Source organism: Zootoca vivipara, chromosome 6 (assembly GCF_965207765.1).
Source record: "Zootoca vivipara chromosome 6, rZooViv2.hap1.1, whole genome shotgun sequence".
NCBI lineage: Eukaryota > Metazoa > Chordata > Lepidosauria > Squamata > Lacertidae > Zootoca > Zootoca vivipara.
The window spans coordinates 50,071,714-50,089,130 of NC_142589.1; the positions used below are offsets into that span (position 1 = coordinate 50,071,714).

Sequence of the window (17,417 nt, forward strand, 5' to 3'; positions counted from 1 at the left end):
ATCGCGTGGATTCGAATTGCTGACCTTCTGATCGGCAAGCCCTAGGCCCTGTGGTTTAACCCACAGCGCCACCCACGCTGTATATAACCACATACAGTTATACAAATAAAATGTTTATTGCTAATTTAAACAGGACTCTGAGTCTTAACATACTTAACAGAAATAAAATGCAGAGTATACATACCGTGTTTCTCATAAAATAAGACACCGCCTTATATTTATTTTACTCAAGAAAATAAGCCTATGGCTTATTTTCGGGTAGTGTCTTATTTTATTTTTTTGAATTACCTGTAAGTTGCTGCTGCTGCTGAAGCGCTGACAAAGTGCCCAGCAGTGCGCACCGTGTGAAGCCCCGAACCAGCGGGACCCGCTGAAGCGCCGACAAAGTGCCCAGCAGCGCCGCACAGAGCACCCCGAGCTGCAGCAGGAGGAGGGGGATTCAAAGTGCCACAGAGCACTGCGGGGTCCTGCTGGCTCGGGGCGTTCCGCATGGCGCTGCTAGTGACTGAAGTCACTAGCACAAGCACCACACAAAACCATTACTCAAGGGAGTCTAATGAGGCCAGATCAAAAACAGGTCTAAATAAATCTAGAGAGGACCCTAACCAGATAATGAACCTCCCCACCCAATTCATATTTCCTCATTGATGCCTCCTGCTCTTCCCCTTAGGAATGAAATAAAATCATCAACACACTGGCTCGGGTACAGGAGTCAACAAAATGAGTACTTATCTCTCCACTAACTTTATATGCATGAATGGGCAAAATGTCTAGAAGTTGTGGGTGCCAAGGACACATTCCAGCAAAGGAAAAGGCACTTGAGGGAGTTGCAAAGCAAGGCCTATGGGGGGGTGTAGCCAAGGGACTGTCCCAAGGGCCAGATGGAGAGATTGGAGGGCCTCATTTAGCCTGCAGGCTATGGGCCCCATTCTCATGACATTAGAGGTGTCCTGCTGGATCAGGCCAAAAGGCCCATCTAGCACAGCACATCCTTTCTCCAGCAGTGGCCAGTGAGATGCCTGTGAAAAGCCCACAAGTTGGGCATGACTAAGGCAGCTGCCATCTTGTTTGAGCCCATCATATGGTACTCAGGTACTGAATGCAAGGGCCAGAATGAGCCACCATAGCCAATAGCCACTAACACACCCACCCTGCATAAATTCACAGAAAAACCACCCACGTTGCTAGTCCTCACCACATAAGAACACAAGAAGAGCCTTCTGGATCAGGCCAGCATCCTGTTCCTACAGTGTCCAACAAGATGCCTGTTGAAAACCCACAAGCAGGACCTGGCTTTGAGAGCCCTCTCCCCTCCTGTAACTTCCAGCAACTAGTACTCTCTCGGAAGTGTTACTACTGCCTGTGATTACTATGGAAGCAGAGCATAGCTGTCCTGGCCATAGCTGTCAACCCTCCCTTTTTTTTTGCTGGAAATTCCCTTATTCCAGCGCCGTTTCCCACTGCTATCCTGGATTGTTAGATATACCGTAGACTGTCCCTGGGACGGGTGAGGCTGCTGATCCCTTATTTTCAAATCCGAAAGTTGACAGCTATGGTCCTGACTAGTAGCAGCTATTGATGATGGCCTTACATTGCATGAATTTGTCCAATTTTGTTTTACAACCATCCAAGTTGGTAGTACATTTCACATACAGTGGTACTCAATTCTGTAACTGCAAGAATGTCACTTCATCCCACACTGCTTGGCTCTTTTGCGAAGGCATGAACTGCCTCCACTGGTTTTGTGTTAGGGGCAATGTCAAAGTTCCTTCTGTGCTACTTGCCTGGACAAGGCTGGACACTTGATAATGCAGTTGGAAAGTCATGAAAATGAATGGAACAAATCCAGCAACTCACAGGATTTCTGAAAGTCAGAGCTGATGAAAGTCAGTTCCTACTTCTTTAACCCTCAAGGAGTTATCATAAAACGCTTGCTCTGTGATGGCGGCAGTGTGGGGGGCTGTATCAACTTTGTAGTACTGTAGTGAAATATTCAATATTTGCAGATGTTTGTGTACTTTTAAGCTATGTTCCTATGCTATGGGAATTAACAGCAGGACAGCAAAAGTGGACATTGTGAGCCCTATGCTTCAAGAGACTTGTGCTTCAAGCCTGGGGAGGATAAATATCCACCACCAATGGTCTGAGCACCTCACCAACCTTGCTACATTTCAATGTATAAACACTAATTTCACGTGCATATACTTGGGAAATCCAGAGTGCTTATATCAGGGGTCAGCAACCTTTTTCAGCTGTGGGCCAGTCCACTGTCCCTCAGACCATGTGGTGGGCCGGACTATATTTTGAGGGGGGAAGTGAACGAATTCCTATGCCCCACAAATAACCCAGAGATGCATTTTAAATAAAGGCACACATTCCACTCATGTAAAAACACCAGGCAGGTCCCACAAATAACCCAGAGATACATTTTAAATAAAAGGACACATTCTACTCATGTAAAAACATGCTGATTCCCGGACCATCTGTGGGCCAGATTGAGAAGGTGATTGGGCCGCATCCGGCCCATGGGCCTGAGGTTGCCTACTCCGGCTTATACCTTAACATGTATCATTTCAAGTGGCTATTATACAGTGGAGCCTCAGTTTACGACTACCTCCGTTTATGAACACCTCTGTTTACAAACACTGCAGACCCGGAAGTGTTTACATCCGGGTTCTGCAGTGTCGGATGAGCAGACGCGATCTGCGCAGCTCGTGCAGAAGCACTCTTATTGGTGCTTCGTGCATGCGCAGAAGCGTGCCTTTGGCGAACGAATGCAAACCGAGGTACTACTGTATTCTCAATGTTAACTGACACTGTGTAGCATGTTTTTCCTGTCTTTTTTTTCTTTTTAAAAAATCTTTCTTTGTCCCCCTCCTTGGTTAAATTTGACACTACAGATATGTAAGCAGGCTACTCACCCACACAAGGCATACCCAATGCACAGAGACCGCAATTAGTTTACAGCTGCCCATCATCATATATTCTATGGGGAGGCTGCATGTTACCATCTACTGATGACAAACATGCCCCACGGCTCCTCTGCTAAGGTGGGGGTTTGAGCCCAGATTCCTAGGGCAGACTCCTCATATTAGATCAACATAAATTTAACCATTCTAAAATCCTTTGACAGCTGTTCTGCTTCCTGGAATAGGGTTCCAACTGGGTTACACCCCATGTATTTTCCTCTGCTTCACACTGTTCCCACGAGACAGAGATGTTTCCTGGCTCCGGCAAGTCAAGGAAAGCAAACCACTTAGGTTTTTTTTAAAACAAAAACAAAAACACACACAAAATAAATAAATAAATAAAACACCTCAACAACAACCCTGACACAGTCAGATGATCTTCTTGGGAGATGCCCTCCTGTTTCCTTGCAGACAGTCCAAATGTTTGAAACATCCCAAGTTATGTTATTCTTCAGATAAAGGATATTTCAAGACACAAAGAAAACACAGTAGCTTTGGCTGATTGCTAAATGAAACCACATGACTGTTGGGGTAGGGCTGGGCTTAGCGGGTTTTTTTTTAATGTCCCGACCAGTTATAGCATCTTTTCCCAGTGTTTGCTGGCTCTCAGAGCCAATTCCATTACAGTGGTACCTCAGTGTATGAACTCAATTGGTTCCGGAAGTCTGTTCATAAACTGAAGCATTCATAAACTGAAGCGAACTTTTCCCATTGAAAGTAATGGAAAGTGGATTAATCTGTTCCAGACGGTCCGTGGAGTACTTAAACTGAAGCGTTCATAAACTGAAGCAAACTTTCCCATTGAAAGTAATGGAAAGTGAATTAATCCGTTCCAGATGAGTCCGCGGCGTTCGTAAACCGAAAATTCATAAACCAAGGTGTTCATAAACCGAGGTTCCACTGTACTGTACTTGCTGAATTCTAATATAATTCAGTTTTTTTAAAATAAAAAAAAGATGGAGTGAGAAATCCTCAGGAAGAAAGCACTCCAGTAGGAGAAGCCAGATCTACCACACCACATGCACATTGTACTGTAGGTTTGAGCCAGTCCACCACAGACATGGCACTTGCATGCAGAGGAATCCCATAGGGCACAGCAGTCCTGCATTCAGCACACCAGGCCATGACTAAGCCTACATGCCTGCCATTCCTCGTAACAGGAGCAGCCTGGTGTTCTAAGTAGCCTACTCACATCCAAGGGAGTTGTAGGGCTGCACTACTGCTTAGGCCAGCCTTCCCCAACCCAATGCCCTCCAGATGTTGAAATCAAAACTCTCTCCATCCCTGCCCATTGGCCATGATGGAAGGCTGCTTTATGAATATCCTCTCATGTGCGAGGACAGCACCGAGAGTGGGAACAGATCCAAGTCTTGTATCTTGAAAGGTCTGGGATATTACCTCCCCTATAGGTAGGGCCAACAGCCAGTATTTAACAAAGCATATTGAATTAACTCAACCAAAGTAATGATAGCAGCTTGGGAGCTCAGGATCAATGGGAATGCCTCCTCCAGACCAGACCAGCCTCCGCTTTGCATAAGAGGCCTTGTTAACATGGCTTGAAGATGCCCACCTCATGGACCCAGTAGGGCATTCTCCATAGTGCATACCCTTCAACTCCCGGATTGAAAAATCTGGGATCAGTGGTGGCGCGGCACCAGAAGTCGCTTCTACGCATGTCCAGATATGCGCAGACAGCCGGGAGCTGGGACATGGCCACCGGCAGGAGCTTTATGGGATATAATCAAATAATAATAATAATAAAAATCCTTCCAGTAGCACCTTAGAGACCAACTAAGTTTGTCATAGGTATGAGCTTTCATGTGCATGCACATTTCTTCAGATACCAAGTGTACATGCACACAAAAGTTCATACCTATGACAAACTTAGTTGGTCTCTAAGGTGCTACTGGAAAGATTTTTATTTTTTATTTTTGTTTCGACTACATCAGACCAACACGGCTTCCTACCTGTAACTAGGGATATAATCAATTTGGGATAACAGCAGGAAACGGTAACAAAATACGGGGGTTTCCCGCGAAAAACGGGAGACTTGGCAGCTATGTCCATAGTGACACCTACCTTCAATACAGCCCCCTAAAACAGGTTTGCAGACCACATTAAGATGAAAAGACTGTAGCTCCGCAGCAGAGCACACACTTTGCACACAGATAATCCAGTTTAACCCCCCGCATCTCAATTTTAAATTAACAAGCAGACAGAGCATGAGAAAGCCCCCAAGGCTTTAGAGAGGTGCTGCCAGTCAGAGTGGGCGAGTCTGATCTAGATGGATTATTAGACTAATTCCTCATAAGACAACTTTTGGATGTGTATACAGATACAGGATAGTGTAAGATGTGATAAGTTAACTCTGCCTTAAACCTTTAAACTCAATGTGCAGCTGCTGTGAATAAGGCAAACTCCAAGCTAGGGATCATGAGGAAAGGAATGGGGGATGGATGGACTGCCAATGTCAAATTTATAGTTCAATAGCATTTGGATTACTGTGTGCAGTTCTGGATACCAAACCTCAAGAGTTGGAAAAGGTTAAGAAATGAGCAAGTAGAATGATTAAGGGGATGCAGTGACTTTCTTCAGAGGGAAGAAAGGTTGCAGCGTTTGGGGACTTCTTAATTTAGAGAAAAGGAGAGTAACAGGTGAGGTCATAGTAGTTTATAAAATTAGGCATGGCATGAAGAAAGTGGACAGAGAAATGTTTTTCTCCCTCTCTCGTAATGCTATAATTTGTGGATACCCAATGAAGCTGAATGTTGGAAGACTCAGGACAGACAAAAGGAAGCACCTCTTCACATAGTGCATAGTTAAGCTTTGGAATTTGCTTCTACAGGATTAGATAAATTCATGGAGGAGAGTGCTATCAACGGCTGCTGGTCATGATGGCTATGCTGGGTATCCAGAGGCAGTAACGGCTCTGAATCCATTGCTGGAAGAAAGCCACAGGAGGAGCGAGCCTTCTTGTGCTCAGGTCCTGCTTGCCGGTTTCCTACAGGCATCTGGGTGGCCACTGTGAGAACAGGATACTGTACTTGGATCAGATGGGCCTAGACAGCAGATTCTCATGTTCCTAAGAACAGTCCTGCTGCTCAGGACTGGCTACCGCAGAGAAGTCAACCAAGGTCAGATCCCCATAAAACATAACTTTCTCCAGCAAAAGCAGCCTTTGCTTAAAAACCAAAGCCAAAACCTTGTGTTGGCTGATATGAAACTGGAACAAATAGACCAGTAAGGCTGACTGAGGGTACTGGCTGGCAGATGGGAACAGCAGGTTGGTCAAGACAGGTTTACTTTCACCCCTGGGTCAGCAGTTTTATGATTTGATTCATATTGCACTAATATATGTAAACTGCTTCAAGGTTACCTGCGATAGAAGGCTGTATTCAAAAAGCCCTAAATAAATAAATGAAAATAATTAAGTAAACGCTTCCATGGATCTGCACTTATTTGCTCTAGTACACACAACTGTCGAGCGTTCTCTCCAGTACTACGATTTGTTTTGGAAGATCACGACAACAGCATCATTTGCACCATCAGGTCAACATTTTCCTCCACAAAACTGGCACGCGAAGCAGCAAGATGAAAACCATCCCATCCATTTCCTCCCTTGGGAAAGGAAAGGATAGCTGGTGCCAAGATACTCTTCCAGACACAGAATGAATACCAGCAGCATCCCACAAAACTGAGGATGCTACCAGAATGCTTTTATAATTCTTATTTAACAGTGTTTGTATATTGCTTGATTGCAGAATCAGCTGCATGGCTTCCACAAAACACAGTAATTGGAAACTCTGAAATCTCTGGAGATGGACCTACAGGGAGGATGAGCCAATATGCCAGGTCTGACAAGATATATTCTTGTGATACACACAGCCAGCGAGTAACAGACAATTAGCAAAGCCCAGCCCACAGATTGACAAGCTCTGCTCTGGGTTACCAGCCATGAAACCAAAAGCCTGCCAGAGTCATTGTTTTCTGGCCAGCTAAGCAAGATCTACCTGGGGCAAGGAGTGTGGCTGTGAGTCTCTCTCCCATTGTCCATTTTGCACCAGTTATTCTTCAGAGTTAACCCAGAGTTCACACTTTGCAAGCCACAGAACCACCCTGTGGTCCATCATTCAAACCAAGAACATTCAATTTCCTAGTTCATGAAAGCAGTAAGCCTGAGTTTGGGCTGTACCACTTCTGATTGCAAGTACATAATGGAATGTTGCCCCAAATACCTATTTAAAGCCCTTTAATCTAGAAGACTAGCATGTCAGGAGAACCCATTATCCCTGACATGCTATCTTTACATGTGCAAGAGTTTCTCCTCTCCATCATGAAAGGCCACACCTACATTCTGAAATAGCCAAGACACAGATTGAGCCCTACAGTAAACACTAGGAACACTAGACCCCTCTCCCATTTTCTTACCTCCTGCCTTCTCAGAACTAGACAGGAAGAAGGGAGGAAGTACAGTTGCTTATTGCTGGCACATACATCCAAGGAAATGTTTGACTATTTTACTTAGAGACACCTAGGGCAAATGGGTATAGAAAGCCTACATGTGTCCTTCATGCAACTAATGAAAAGCCAAAACTTTTATACTGCAGCTTTAAAGCTATAGCATTCTGATTAAGGTGGAGGCAATTATGAGAACAGGTTCTCCCTGCCCTGGGACAATTGCATTCAATCTACTTAGCTCCAGGGCATACTTTCCACAGATACTAGTTTGCCATGAAGTCCTGCACTCTCTAGAAATCAACCACTATCAACCTGGTGCTCTGGTTTTAGACTACAACTCCCATCAGCATGGCTGTGCTGCCATCAACCCCAGCTGTTGCTGCTGTGGCTTCTTCACACTTGTTTGTTAATGTTTATTATTTCATTTATTGCCTTCTAAACCACCATCTCAAGGCAATTTACATATAAAACAATTGAGAAGAGTTAGAAACACAAAAACAATGACTGCATGCTCTTGAATGCCCTCACTGCCCCCATGTGAACGTGGGTTACAGCCTAAACTAGAATACCAAGCAAGCTCCTTCAACTGCAGCAATATAGGGGAAGAAGTGACGGGCAACCGGGGGGGGGGGGCTTGGCATTTGGCCAATTAAAAAGGCTTTGGTCAACTGACCAGTCAAATAGTCATAGAATCACACAATTGTAGAGTTGGAGAGTACCCTGAGGATCATCTAGTCCAACCCACTGCAATGCAGGAATATGCAGCTGCTCCATACGGGGATTCAACCTGCAACCTTGGCATTATCAGCACCATGCTCTAACCAACTGAGTTATCCAGCTGATCACAATTTTTTAAAAAAATATTACCCATATTGGGGGGGGCAGAGAGGAGTATTTTAATCATCAACGAAGTTTGGCACCTGTCAGGGGGACTCCCTACAGGGAGCCTCCCACCATCATCCTGACCAGCACTTCGCCCAGCGACAGCGCTAGCATCGGGTCAGGGGAAAGCGGAATGGAGGAGGGAAGGCTCAGCGAGGCATCAGAGCCCTGGCAACGCTCTGGGGAACAGACTGGGCATTAGAGCCCCTGCACCACTATGACCAACAAGTGGAGGAGGGACGGCTTAGGGAGATGTCGGAGCCCAGGCACTGCCCCAGCCGGCCAGGGGAAGAAGGGGCACCGCTCCTTCTGGCGCCCAAATTGAGGCACGCGCCCAAATGCAGGGCGAAGGGGTGGCATTTCGGGGTGCCCAGGTTATTATGCTAGCCCCGAAGTCGACGGGCGCCATTGCCGGGTTCTGAGAGTGACTAGGAGGTCATGTTTTCTGCTATCTCTGCACTGTAAATAGTACGCGCAATAAAACCTTTAAAGACACAACGGACTGGAGCGTCTTTACTCGGGAGTAGCCACAACAACGCCCTGACAGCCCCCATGTTCACCACGAAAGCAACCCATCTTGTGAAACAACGAAAATTAAAGTTGCTTTTAATAATCCCATTACATTTTATACCATTGTTAAAAGGTGAAGGAACATTTGATTTCCTAATTCTCGTGAAGGTTGTAAAACCTGTGTCTGTACTGTACTACCTCAGGCAGCAAGGGGGGGGGGAGAGAACCATAAGATGGAATGCTCCCCCAAATAGTATTTAAAATCCTTTCATATGGAAGACTAGCATGTCAGAGATAATTCTCTTTGACCTGCTAATTTTGGGGGGGGGATTTGTAGGTGTTTTCCTTTCCTGCAGGGCAGCCCTCCCAACACACAAGCCCCCCTACCTACATTCTGAAGTACTACACAGCCAAGACAACAGGTGGAGGCCCTTGGTGAGCCCTAGGCTTCCATCCACCTCCCTATAGTCTGCCTCCTCAGAAAGGATGTGGGGGAAAGGGTAAGGAGAGCTGCTTACCTCTCAAATGGTACCACTGTGAAGTACAAGGGACACACGCTACCACCTACGAGGTGGAATTCTAGGTTTCATGGGCCATTTAGTCAAATAAATAAGGGGCCAACTGATGCTGTCATTCAGGGAATTCTGTCTGCTCTCAACTGATCTTTGCACTGAGGAATCCCTGACAGAGTGAAGTGCCATCTTGACTTCCCAGAAAGGAGAATTCCATACAGTGGTGCCTCGCTTAACGAATGCCCTGCTTAATGAAATTTCCGCTTAACGATAGGATTTTTCGAGCGGAGGTTGCCTCGCTAGACGAATTCGTTTTATGAAAAATTCGTCTAGCGAATCACGGTTTCACATAGGAATGCATTGAAATTCAATTAATGCGTTCCTGTGGGCAAAAAAAATTACAAAAATAAATTCAATGCATTCCTATGGGATTCACTAGACAAATTTTTCATTATAAGAAAAGACCCATGGAACGAATTAAATTCGTCTAGCGAGGCACCACTGTATATGAGTCCTGTCACCAGGGACCACAGCAGAAAAGCAGCCCTGGCTTTCCAATCAGTTCCTCAGAAACCAACCCATCAGGTGACCTCAAAGAACAATCTTCTAAGGTCAGCCCCACACAGAAGTACAGCCAAAACAAATTTAATAACATTTAGAAAGCAACGCAAATAGCATACCAACTAGAGCTAAAACTTGGGAGACCCACATTCAATTCCCCAGTCAGTCACAAAGTTCACTGGGTGACCTTAGCTCTCAGCCTATCCTACCTCACAGGATTGTTGCAGGGATATACTTGGGAGGGATAACTTTTGAGTTCCTTGGAGAGAAGGGAAGGCATTTGCTATGAGCAAATCAATGTAATACCTTACCCCGGCAGGAGAATTCAGAAAAAGTTATAGCCGACTGCCTCAGCAGAGTCTGGTGAGATTTGCAGTTCAGGTCCTCAGGGTGGTCTACAATTCTGACAGCCGCTGAGAAGTTCAGTGCTCCAGCCTCTGAGCCATTCCTGGCATCAAGGTAACTGAAGCCATTTCAGTCCCAAAACTGGAATGGACGCCAGACTGAAATGGGTCGACAGAATTGGCATCACCCCAAAAATCCTGAACTTGTGTCAACAGTCCATACACCTTGCCCCAAAATGGATAATGGTTGATCTTTTACTGCCCATTTGAAAGGAAGGGAGGGAGATAAGCTGAATGAATGATTGAATAAAATTAAGATTTTTCCAATGGAGTGGGAACTAGAAAGGACTTATTTTTTAAAGCAGAGGATGAACCTCAGCTTCCAAACTAGATGGCAGAACTTCCTTGCTTATGGAGGCATTTGTCACCCTCTCTGCAAGTTTTTGTTTGTTTTTTGTTCTTAAATATTTTTTATTAAAGTACTGTAATCCTTGGTAGTCTTGCTTTACAAAAGCATGCCATACTCCCAGAGAGCTGCTCCCAGCCAAGAACAAACTTTGACTACAGCTCGTGGTTAAGGAGGAAAGAGCTTAACCATGATTCCAGGTTTGGACAACACACTAAGCCAAATTTTGGTTTAGCTGCTCCCTGCATCTATACTATACATCAAGATGCCCTCCACAGCTGGTATTCAGAGGCAGACTTCCTCAGAAGATGCAACATCTCATTTCACCGCATGAACTGAGAATTAAGAATGAATTAAGAGATGCAGACAGGCCTATACTTACAGATGTTAAGCAATCTATGTGCAAATACCTCTCTTTCTGCAGTGAAAAAACCTTCCAACCCAAGCCCTGATCTACGCAATTCCTGGCTGAAAGACCTTGCGTGACTTCTCATGTTGCACAAGTCTAGGCAGCCCCATCACTTGCCATGGAGTAGCTAATCTAGCCTCTGGCCCCCGGGGGCCACGACGTCTTCTCTTGCTTGGTTGCTTTCCTCGTCGAAAGAGGGAGAGAAAGAGAGTCCTACAGAATTTGCAGCCATACCTTAGACTAACCTTCCTCATTCTGGTCCCCTCCAGATATTAAAAGACTACCAGTTCCCCTCAGATGTGCCTTAATGGCTGGGAATGACAGGAGTTTGTAGTCCAAAGCTATCACCAAGGGAGCATTCCATCAGACTGCCTCAGTGGTGGAGATGGAAAGCTGTTTCATCAGGCATCTCCTACCCTTGAACTGTGCCAGCGGTCGCTGTAAGAGCAACTGCTTAAGAACTGGTGCCTGAGTTTAATTCCCTCCCCTCTTCCTCCCTGTTCCTTTCCCCTTGTGTGTTGTTTTCTGTTTCAATTGTAAGCCTCAAGGCAACGACTGTCTTGCTTTAACTGACTGTATATAAGCCGCTCCAGGAAGCCTTTTTTTCTTGCTGAAAAGGGGGATACAAATGCTCTAAATCAGGCATCCCCAAACTGCGGCCCTCCAGATGTTTTGGCCTACAACTCCCATGATCCCTAGCTAACAGGACCAGTGGTCAGGGAAGATGGGAATTGTATTCCAAAACATCTGGAGGGCCGAAGTTGGGGGTGCCTGCTCTAAATCAATGCATCATAAAACATCTGGAGGGCACTAGGTTGGGGAAGGTTGCATTATGCCCTTTTGGCACTGTGTTAAAGTGAACAGCAGGGCATGAAATCTTCATTCAAGAGCTGCAGGACATGCAGAAAAACTGCTTCAAATCTCTTATGCTCCAGCGCTTGGGAGGAGGAGGGACTGCCAGCAATTGCACCAGGACCCATGCCAGCAGGGGGGCAGACTCTGAGGTTATATGAAAAAAGAGAGAGAGGTAGGTCTCTAAGCCCTCCTAGAAGGAAAGTTAGGAAGCAAAGTGGGTGGGTACCCTTCTAAACAGTTTCTGTGAGTTGAGCTAGGCTGACTTCTCCCACCTGCCAGTGAGCGACGTCAGAGCTGTAACTGATAGAGGAGTCGTTTGGGCACCACACTCAGGTATCCCTAGGGTTCCAAAGATGTGCTTTTCTCTCCTGCAGTATACAGGCAACTCTCAATTTGTAGCATTCAATGCATGCATCACCATACATGCCATGTCCGGCACCTGAAGAGGGCAGAACAGGGTGGGCTTACATGCACTCTGCAAATGTGCATAATGACCTGGGACGTAACCCCCCCTGTAAATGGTGTGTGTGTGTGTGTGTGTGTGTGTGTGCGCGCGTGTGTTGCCTGTACTTTTCTACTCTGCTAATGTCACATTTTCTAATCCAGCCTTTCTCAACCGCTGTTCCGCGGCACACTAGTGTGCCGTGAGACGCTGGCTGGTGTGCCGCGACGTGCAGCGACGAGAAGGGCGATTTGCATTGTCACGTGCCTGGCGGCCGCCAATGTACATCACTGACCCGCCGGAAAGGAAGCCGGCCGGGTCACGATGCGGGGCGAGCGCAGCTCTCAACAGCCACCACCACGGGAGGGTGGTTTTAGACAAACTTAAAGAAGCTGGCTGGATGAGCTCAACCTGAAACTTGCTGAGCAAAGGATTGTGCTGGCAGAGAAATCAGCGGCTTGTGAAGCCTTATTACAGGAGATTGCAACCAACACAGCAATTGGCAAGTGTTTCTTACAGTCATAATTATATAGTCAATATAGGGCGGTACAGAGTTAAATTTTTTAACTTTTTTAATGGTGGTGTGCCTCGTGATTTTTTTCATGAAACAAGTGTGCCTTGGCCCAAAAAAGGTTGAGAAACACTGTTCTAATCCTTAGCTTCTCTCTTCATTTGCCCTCCTGTTCTTCCTAGGAACCAGGATGCCTCTTTCCTGCGGTGGGTTTATCTGAGATCTGGTACACCCTATAAATCTGTTTCTGCAAATAATGCTATACAGTACATGCAGGTGAATGTTAAAGAATCTCCCTGCCCCCCCCCAGCAAAATATAAAAACTTCACAAAGAGGCTTAGACACGCCTCTTTCGGTATAGGACCTAAACCCTCATGGTGCTCATGAAGAATACACTGTGTACAATAGTTAGTTTACAGTTCAAAATCCACCTCAAATGCCCCAAGCCTCACCTTGCTTCAGGTTAGGGACCCTTCACTTAGCAGAGCAGCAGTGGCACAGGCAACCAGACCAGGCAGGCATGAAGCCCTGCAACTTTTCAGCCAGCGTGCCCCTTTTAGCAGAGGCCAAAAGTGGCTCCTGCACAGCTCACACAGCAGTGCAATTGGGTAGGGACAAAATGCTGCCACCAATTTCACAGCAGGGGCAGCAATACCATTGCCTAGATCAGGGGTCCCCAAACTAAGGCCCGGGGGCCGGATGCGGCCCAATCGCCTTCTAAATCCGGCCCCCAGACGGTCCAGGAATCAGCATGTTTTTACATGAGTAGAATGTGTCCTTTTATTTAAAATGCATCTCTGGGTTATTTGTGGGGCATAGGAATTCATTCTTTTTTCCCCCAAAATATAGTCCGGCCCCCCACAAGGTCTGAGGGACAGTGGACCGGCCCCCTGCTGAAAAAGTTTGCTGACCCCTGGCCTAGATCACCATTTGCCAATCCCCTGCATGGCACATAAGTAAGCTTTTTGCACGCGAGAAAGAAAACCACCAGCTAAGCTAAGCAAAAGAGCCATCACTTTTACTTTGAAAAGTTTCAATACGACCAACCAGATTATAATAGTGAGCAAGCTTCTGAGCCCACCAGAGTTCTTCAGCAGAGTTCTGAAAGTTAAGCAGCGGGCAGAGGGGAGATTTTGTTTGGTGTTGAAACCAAAATGCCTCACTGCGTTGGTCACAAGTTCATTTCTTCCATCTGCTCAAAAATTTGGGGGTGGCCCAGGAGAGGGCATTCTTTGAAGCATCCCCTAGATTGTGGAATTCCTTCACCACAGAGGTCACCTGGCACCTTTACTATATAGCCTTCTGCAAATGCTGAAGATGCACTTCTTTACCCCTGACCTTTGACACCTGAAATGTGTGCTTCCAGGACCCACCCTATTCTTGAGAATGTAGCATGGTTTATGCACGTTTAATTCTGAATTTTAAATTGTTGCAACCCCGGCCCCAGGACTCACTGGTGAAGGGCAGGTAACAAATTTAACGATACTACTACTACTACCCCTACCATTACCACCAATAATAATTTATGCTGTGGCTATAGGGGTTGTCATGCAGAGTTCCCACTTCTTAGAAATGACCACTACACCCCTGAATCCACTAAATGTGGTTTTACACAAATCCCCTCTCCATCTGGCCACAGAAGCAATAGAGATGACAGGAGCACCTCTCTTGATCAATCCCTTATCACTCAACCTTGCAAATAAATCATGGGTGCTCCTAGCCCTCAGCTTATTTACTTGAAGTCGGTTGTCAGCCTTTGGAGACCTACAAGAATCAGTGACTCTTGTATGTTTATACCTCAACAGCTCAAAAAAGGGAGGGGAGGGGAAACAACAAATTCTCATCCAGCTCACAAAAGATCTGCTTGCTAGTTGCCCAAAGACAAGCATGCAAGTAGATATTTGCACCCCTGATTGTAGCTTCAGTCTCTGTTCAGCAAGACACAAACGTGAAACATTTCAAATACTGGTATGTAAATAAAGTTAGCAACCCTGAAGAAAGTCAGTGGAATGCAAGTCATTTCTTCCGGCACCTAAGAATTAAGAAAGGGGGATTTCTACAGCCCTTGCAAGATTTGCCTGGGCAAGAACAAGGCACACAAGGATGCGGGTAGTCAGAAATGGGAGCAACAGGTTCCAAACATTTTCTAAGCACTAAGCCTGCATTTGCTTACTCTCACCTTCTGCTATCCTCCCCTCTTCTCCCTCTCCCCCCACCAGCTGCATCAAAGCCTAGACTGTAAGCACCATGGGGCAGGGAACAAACACAGCTGATGATACTATGACCCCAAACTGATTCATTTAATGTGAAATTAAGAAACATGCTTGCAGCCACACGCTCTCAATGAGAATTACCATGACTAGACATGGTTGGGATTGCGCGACAGAAGCTGCCCTCAGGAGGAATCTACTTATTATTTTAATTGAAGAGGATTTGAGTGAATTGCAAATGAGTCTAGCAAGACCCTATGCTGGATTTACACCCCCACGCACAAAAGCAAATTGAAAAAATGAGCACACTTTAGAGCACCAGCTTTGTATGCAGAAGGTTCAGGGTTCAAGTCCTGGGATCTCCAGGTGTGGTTTGTAAAAATTCCTTGCCTGGAAAACCCTGGAGGGTAAATACTGAATTAGATGGACCAAAGACAGAAGGCATCTAGGCCTACCAGTGTGGTGTAGTAGTTAATGCGTTGGAATACTAAGCCCTGGGAAACCAGGGTTCAAATCCCCACTCAGCCATGAAGCCCTTGGGTGACTTTGGGCCAGTCATTGCCTCTCAGTCTAACATACTTCACAGGATTGTTAAAGGATAAGAAATAAGCAGAAGGCGCCAGGTTCAGTCCCCAGGTAGGGCTGGGAGAGACTCCCTGCCTGAAACCCTGAAGAGATGCTGCCAGTCTGTGCAGGCAACACAGGGTCCATATAGGAACATGGCCTAATAATTTCCTAAAGCTGTAACTCTTTGGAGAGCCTCATGCCTGCTTCCTCTTGAATGCCACCGTCGCAATAAGAGCCCCCCCCCCGGCAGTCCTGTCCCGCAAAGGCACTCACCAAAGTACTCCTTTTTCATGTGCATCTCCAGCTCCTTCTCCAGCTCCAACGTGAGCGCCTCCAGCCTCCGCTCCACCTGGCTGGGCCCGCTCTCCCTCGACGGCGTCACCTGGTAGGGGAGCCGGAACTTAGAGGCGGCCGCCGCGCCTTTGGCGGTCGCCGAGCCGTAGGACAGCGAGGAGACGGCGGCGTCGGGGCCCCCGAGGGCGACCGGCGGCGCCTGGGCGTGCAGCCTCGGGTAGGCATCCGCCGCCGCCTGCTCAGCCAGCAACAGAAGGCCCTCCTCGGGCAGGAGCGAGGCCCGCGGCGACGGCAGCTGGAACTCCGGGTAGGCGCCCATCGAGCCCCGGGAGCTGCGCGAGCTGTGGCTGGAGATGCTGGAGCGCGGGCTGGCCAGAGCCGCCGCGATGGCCCCCGACGCCATGGTCGCCGCTGTAACCGGCCCGGATCCGTGGCGCCCAGCCACTGAGGCTGCCACCTCCAGCTCGACGGCGCCGGCCAAAGAGGAGCGCGGGCTGATGTGCCGCTGGTCGTAGCCCATGCTGATGCCGCTGGTGCGGTTGCTGCTCGGCTTGCTCCCGCTGCCACCCCCGCCGCCGTCGGAAGAGCTGGTCAGGCTGGCGCGCGGGCTGGAGTGCTTGCTCGTGTCGCTGGCAGTGCTGGCGTAGCTGGAGCGCGGGCTCAGCACCGAAGACGCCTCGACGGCCCCGGCTACCAAGCTGCCCCGCGGGCTGGCCAACGGGCCCCCGCCACCGTAGCACGTCGAGGTCCGCGGGCTGGCGCCGCCGCCGCCTCCTTTGCCGCGCGGGTAGCCCTCGGCCGAGTAGCGCTTGTAGCAAGGCAGAGCCACCTCGGAGCGCGGACACGAGCCGTCCTCGGCGCCGCCGTTGAGGGAGCGCAGCGGGAGGCACAGCGGCGGAGGAGCCTCTGCCGACGGGTACGGCGGCGGCGGGCCCAGCGTGGTGCAGCCGCTGCCGCCGTTCAGTTGCTTCTTGGGCCGCCCGTCCAGCTCCGACGGCGGCTGGTGGTCTCTCCTGCGGCGGCCGAGCCCCTCGTCGTAGAGCGCCAGCTCCGCCATCAGCTTGCTGGCTTTCCCCAAGCCCTCCTCATACCTCTCCATGCCGGCGGGAGGAGGAGCAGAGGAGCCGCCGCCGCCCTCGCGCGCTCAAGACGGCAAAGTTTAGCAGAAGCCGCCGCGGCCCGACGCCCGGTGCCGCCTCGCAAGCGCTGCCTCCGGCTGCAAGAGATTCACCTCCGGGGCATCCCGCCCCGAGGCTCTCACCACGAACCGAGGCTCGCCAGGCAGGCAGAGCGGCCGGCAGGCCGGCGGGTGGGGGGCGGGAGGGAGGGAGAGGCGGCGTTGTCGGGGAAGCGTCCCCGCCCGCCTGCGCGAAGTTTGCTGGGGCCAGTCAATGGCGCGCTCGGCGGAGGAATTTGCACTTCGAGGCTGCCCGGCTGGCTGACTGGCCGGCCTCCTCCTCGGCTCGGCTCTCCCCCGCCCGGCTGGG

General features: G+C 48.4%; 1 protein-coding gene across 2 annotated transcripts in view; it reads right to left on the reverse strand.

The window, feature by feature from the left end:
- Window positions 1-17,417, reverse strand: part of WTIP (WT1 interacting protein) — a 61,456-nt gene extending 44,039 nt beyond the window's left edge. For both annotated transcript variants that reach the window (XR_015950557.1, XM_060275903.2), the window contains exon 1: window positions 15,910-17,417. Coding sequence is in view for 1 of the 2 variants with exons in the window: in XM_060275903.2 (XP_060131886.1) it covers window positions 15,910-17,029 (1,120 nt within the window). In the remaining variant the exon portion in view is untranslated. The remainder of the gene's footprint in view (window positions 1-15,909) is intronic.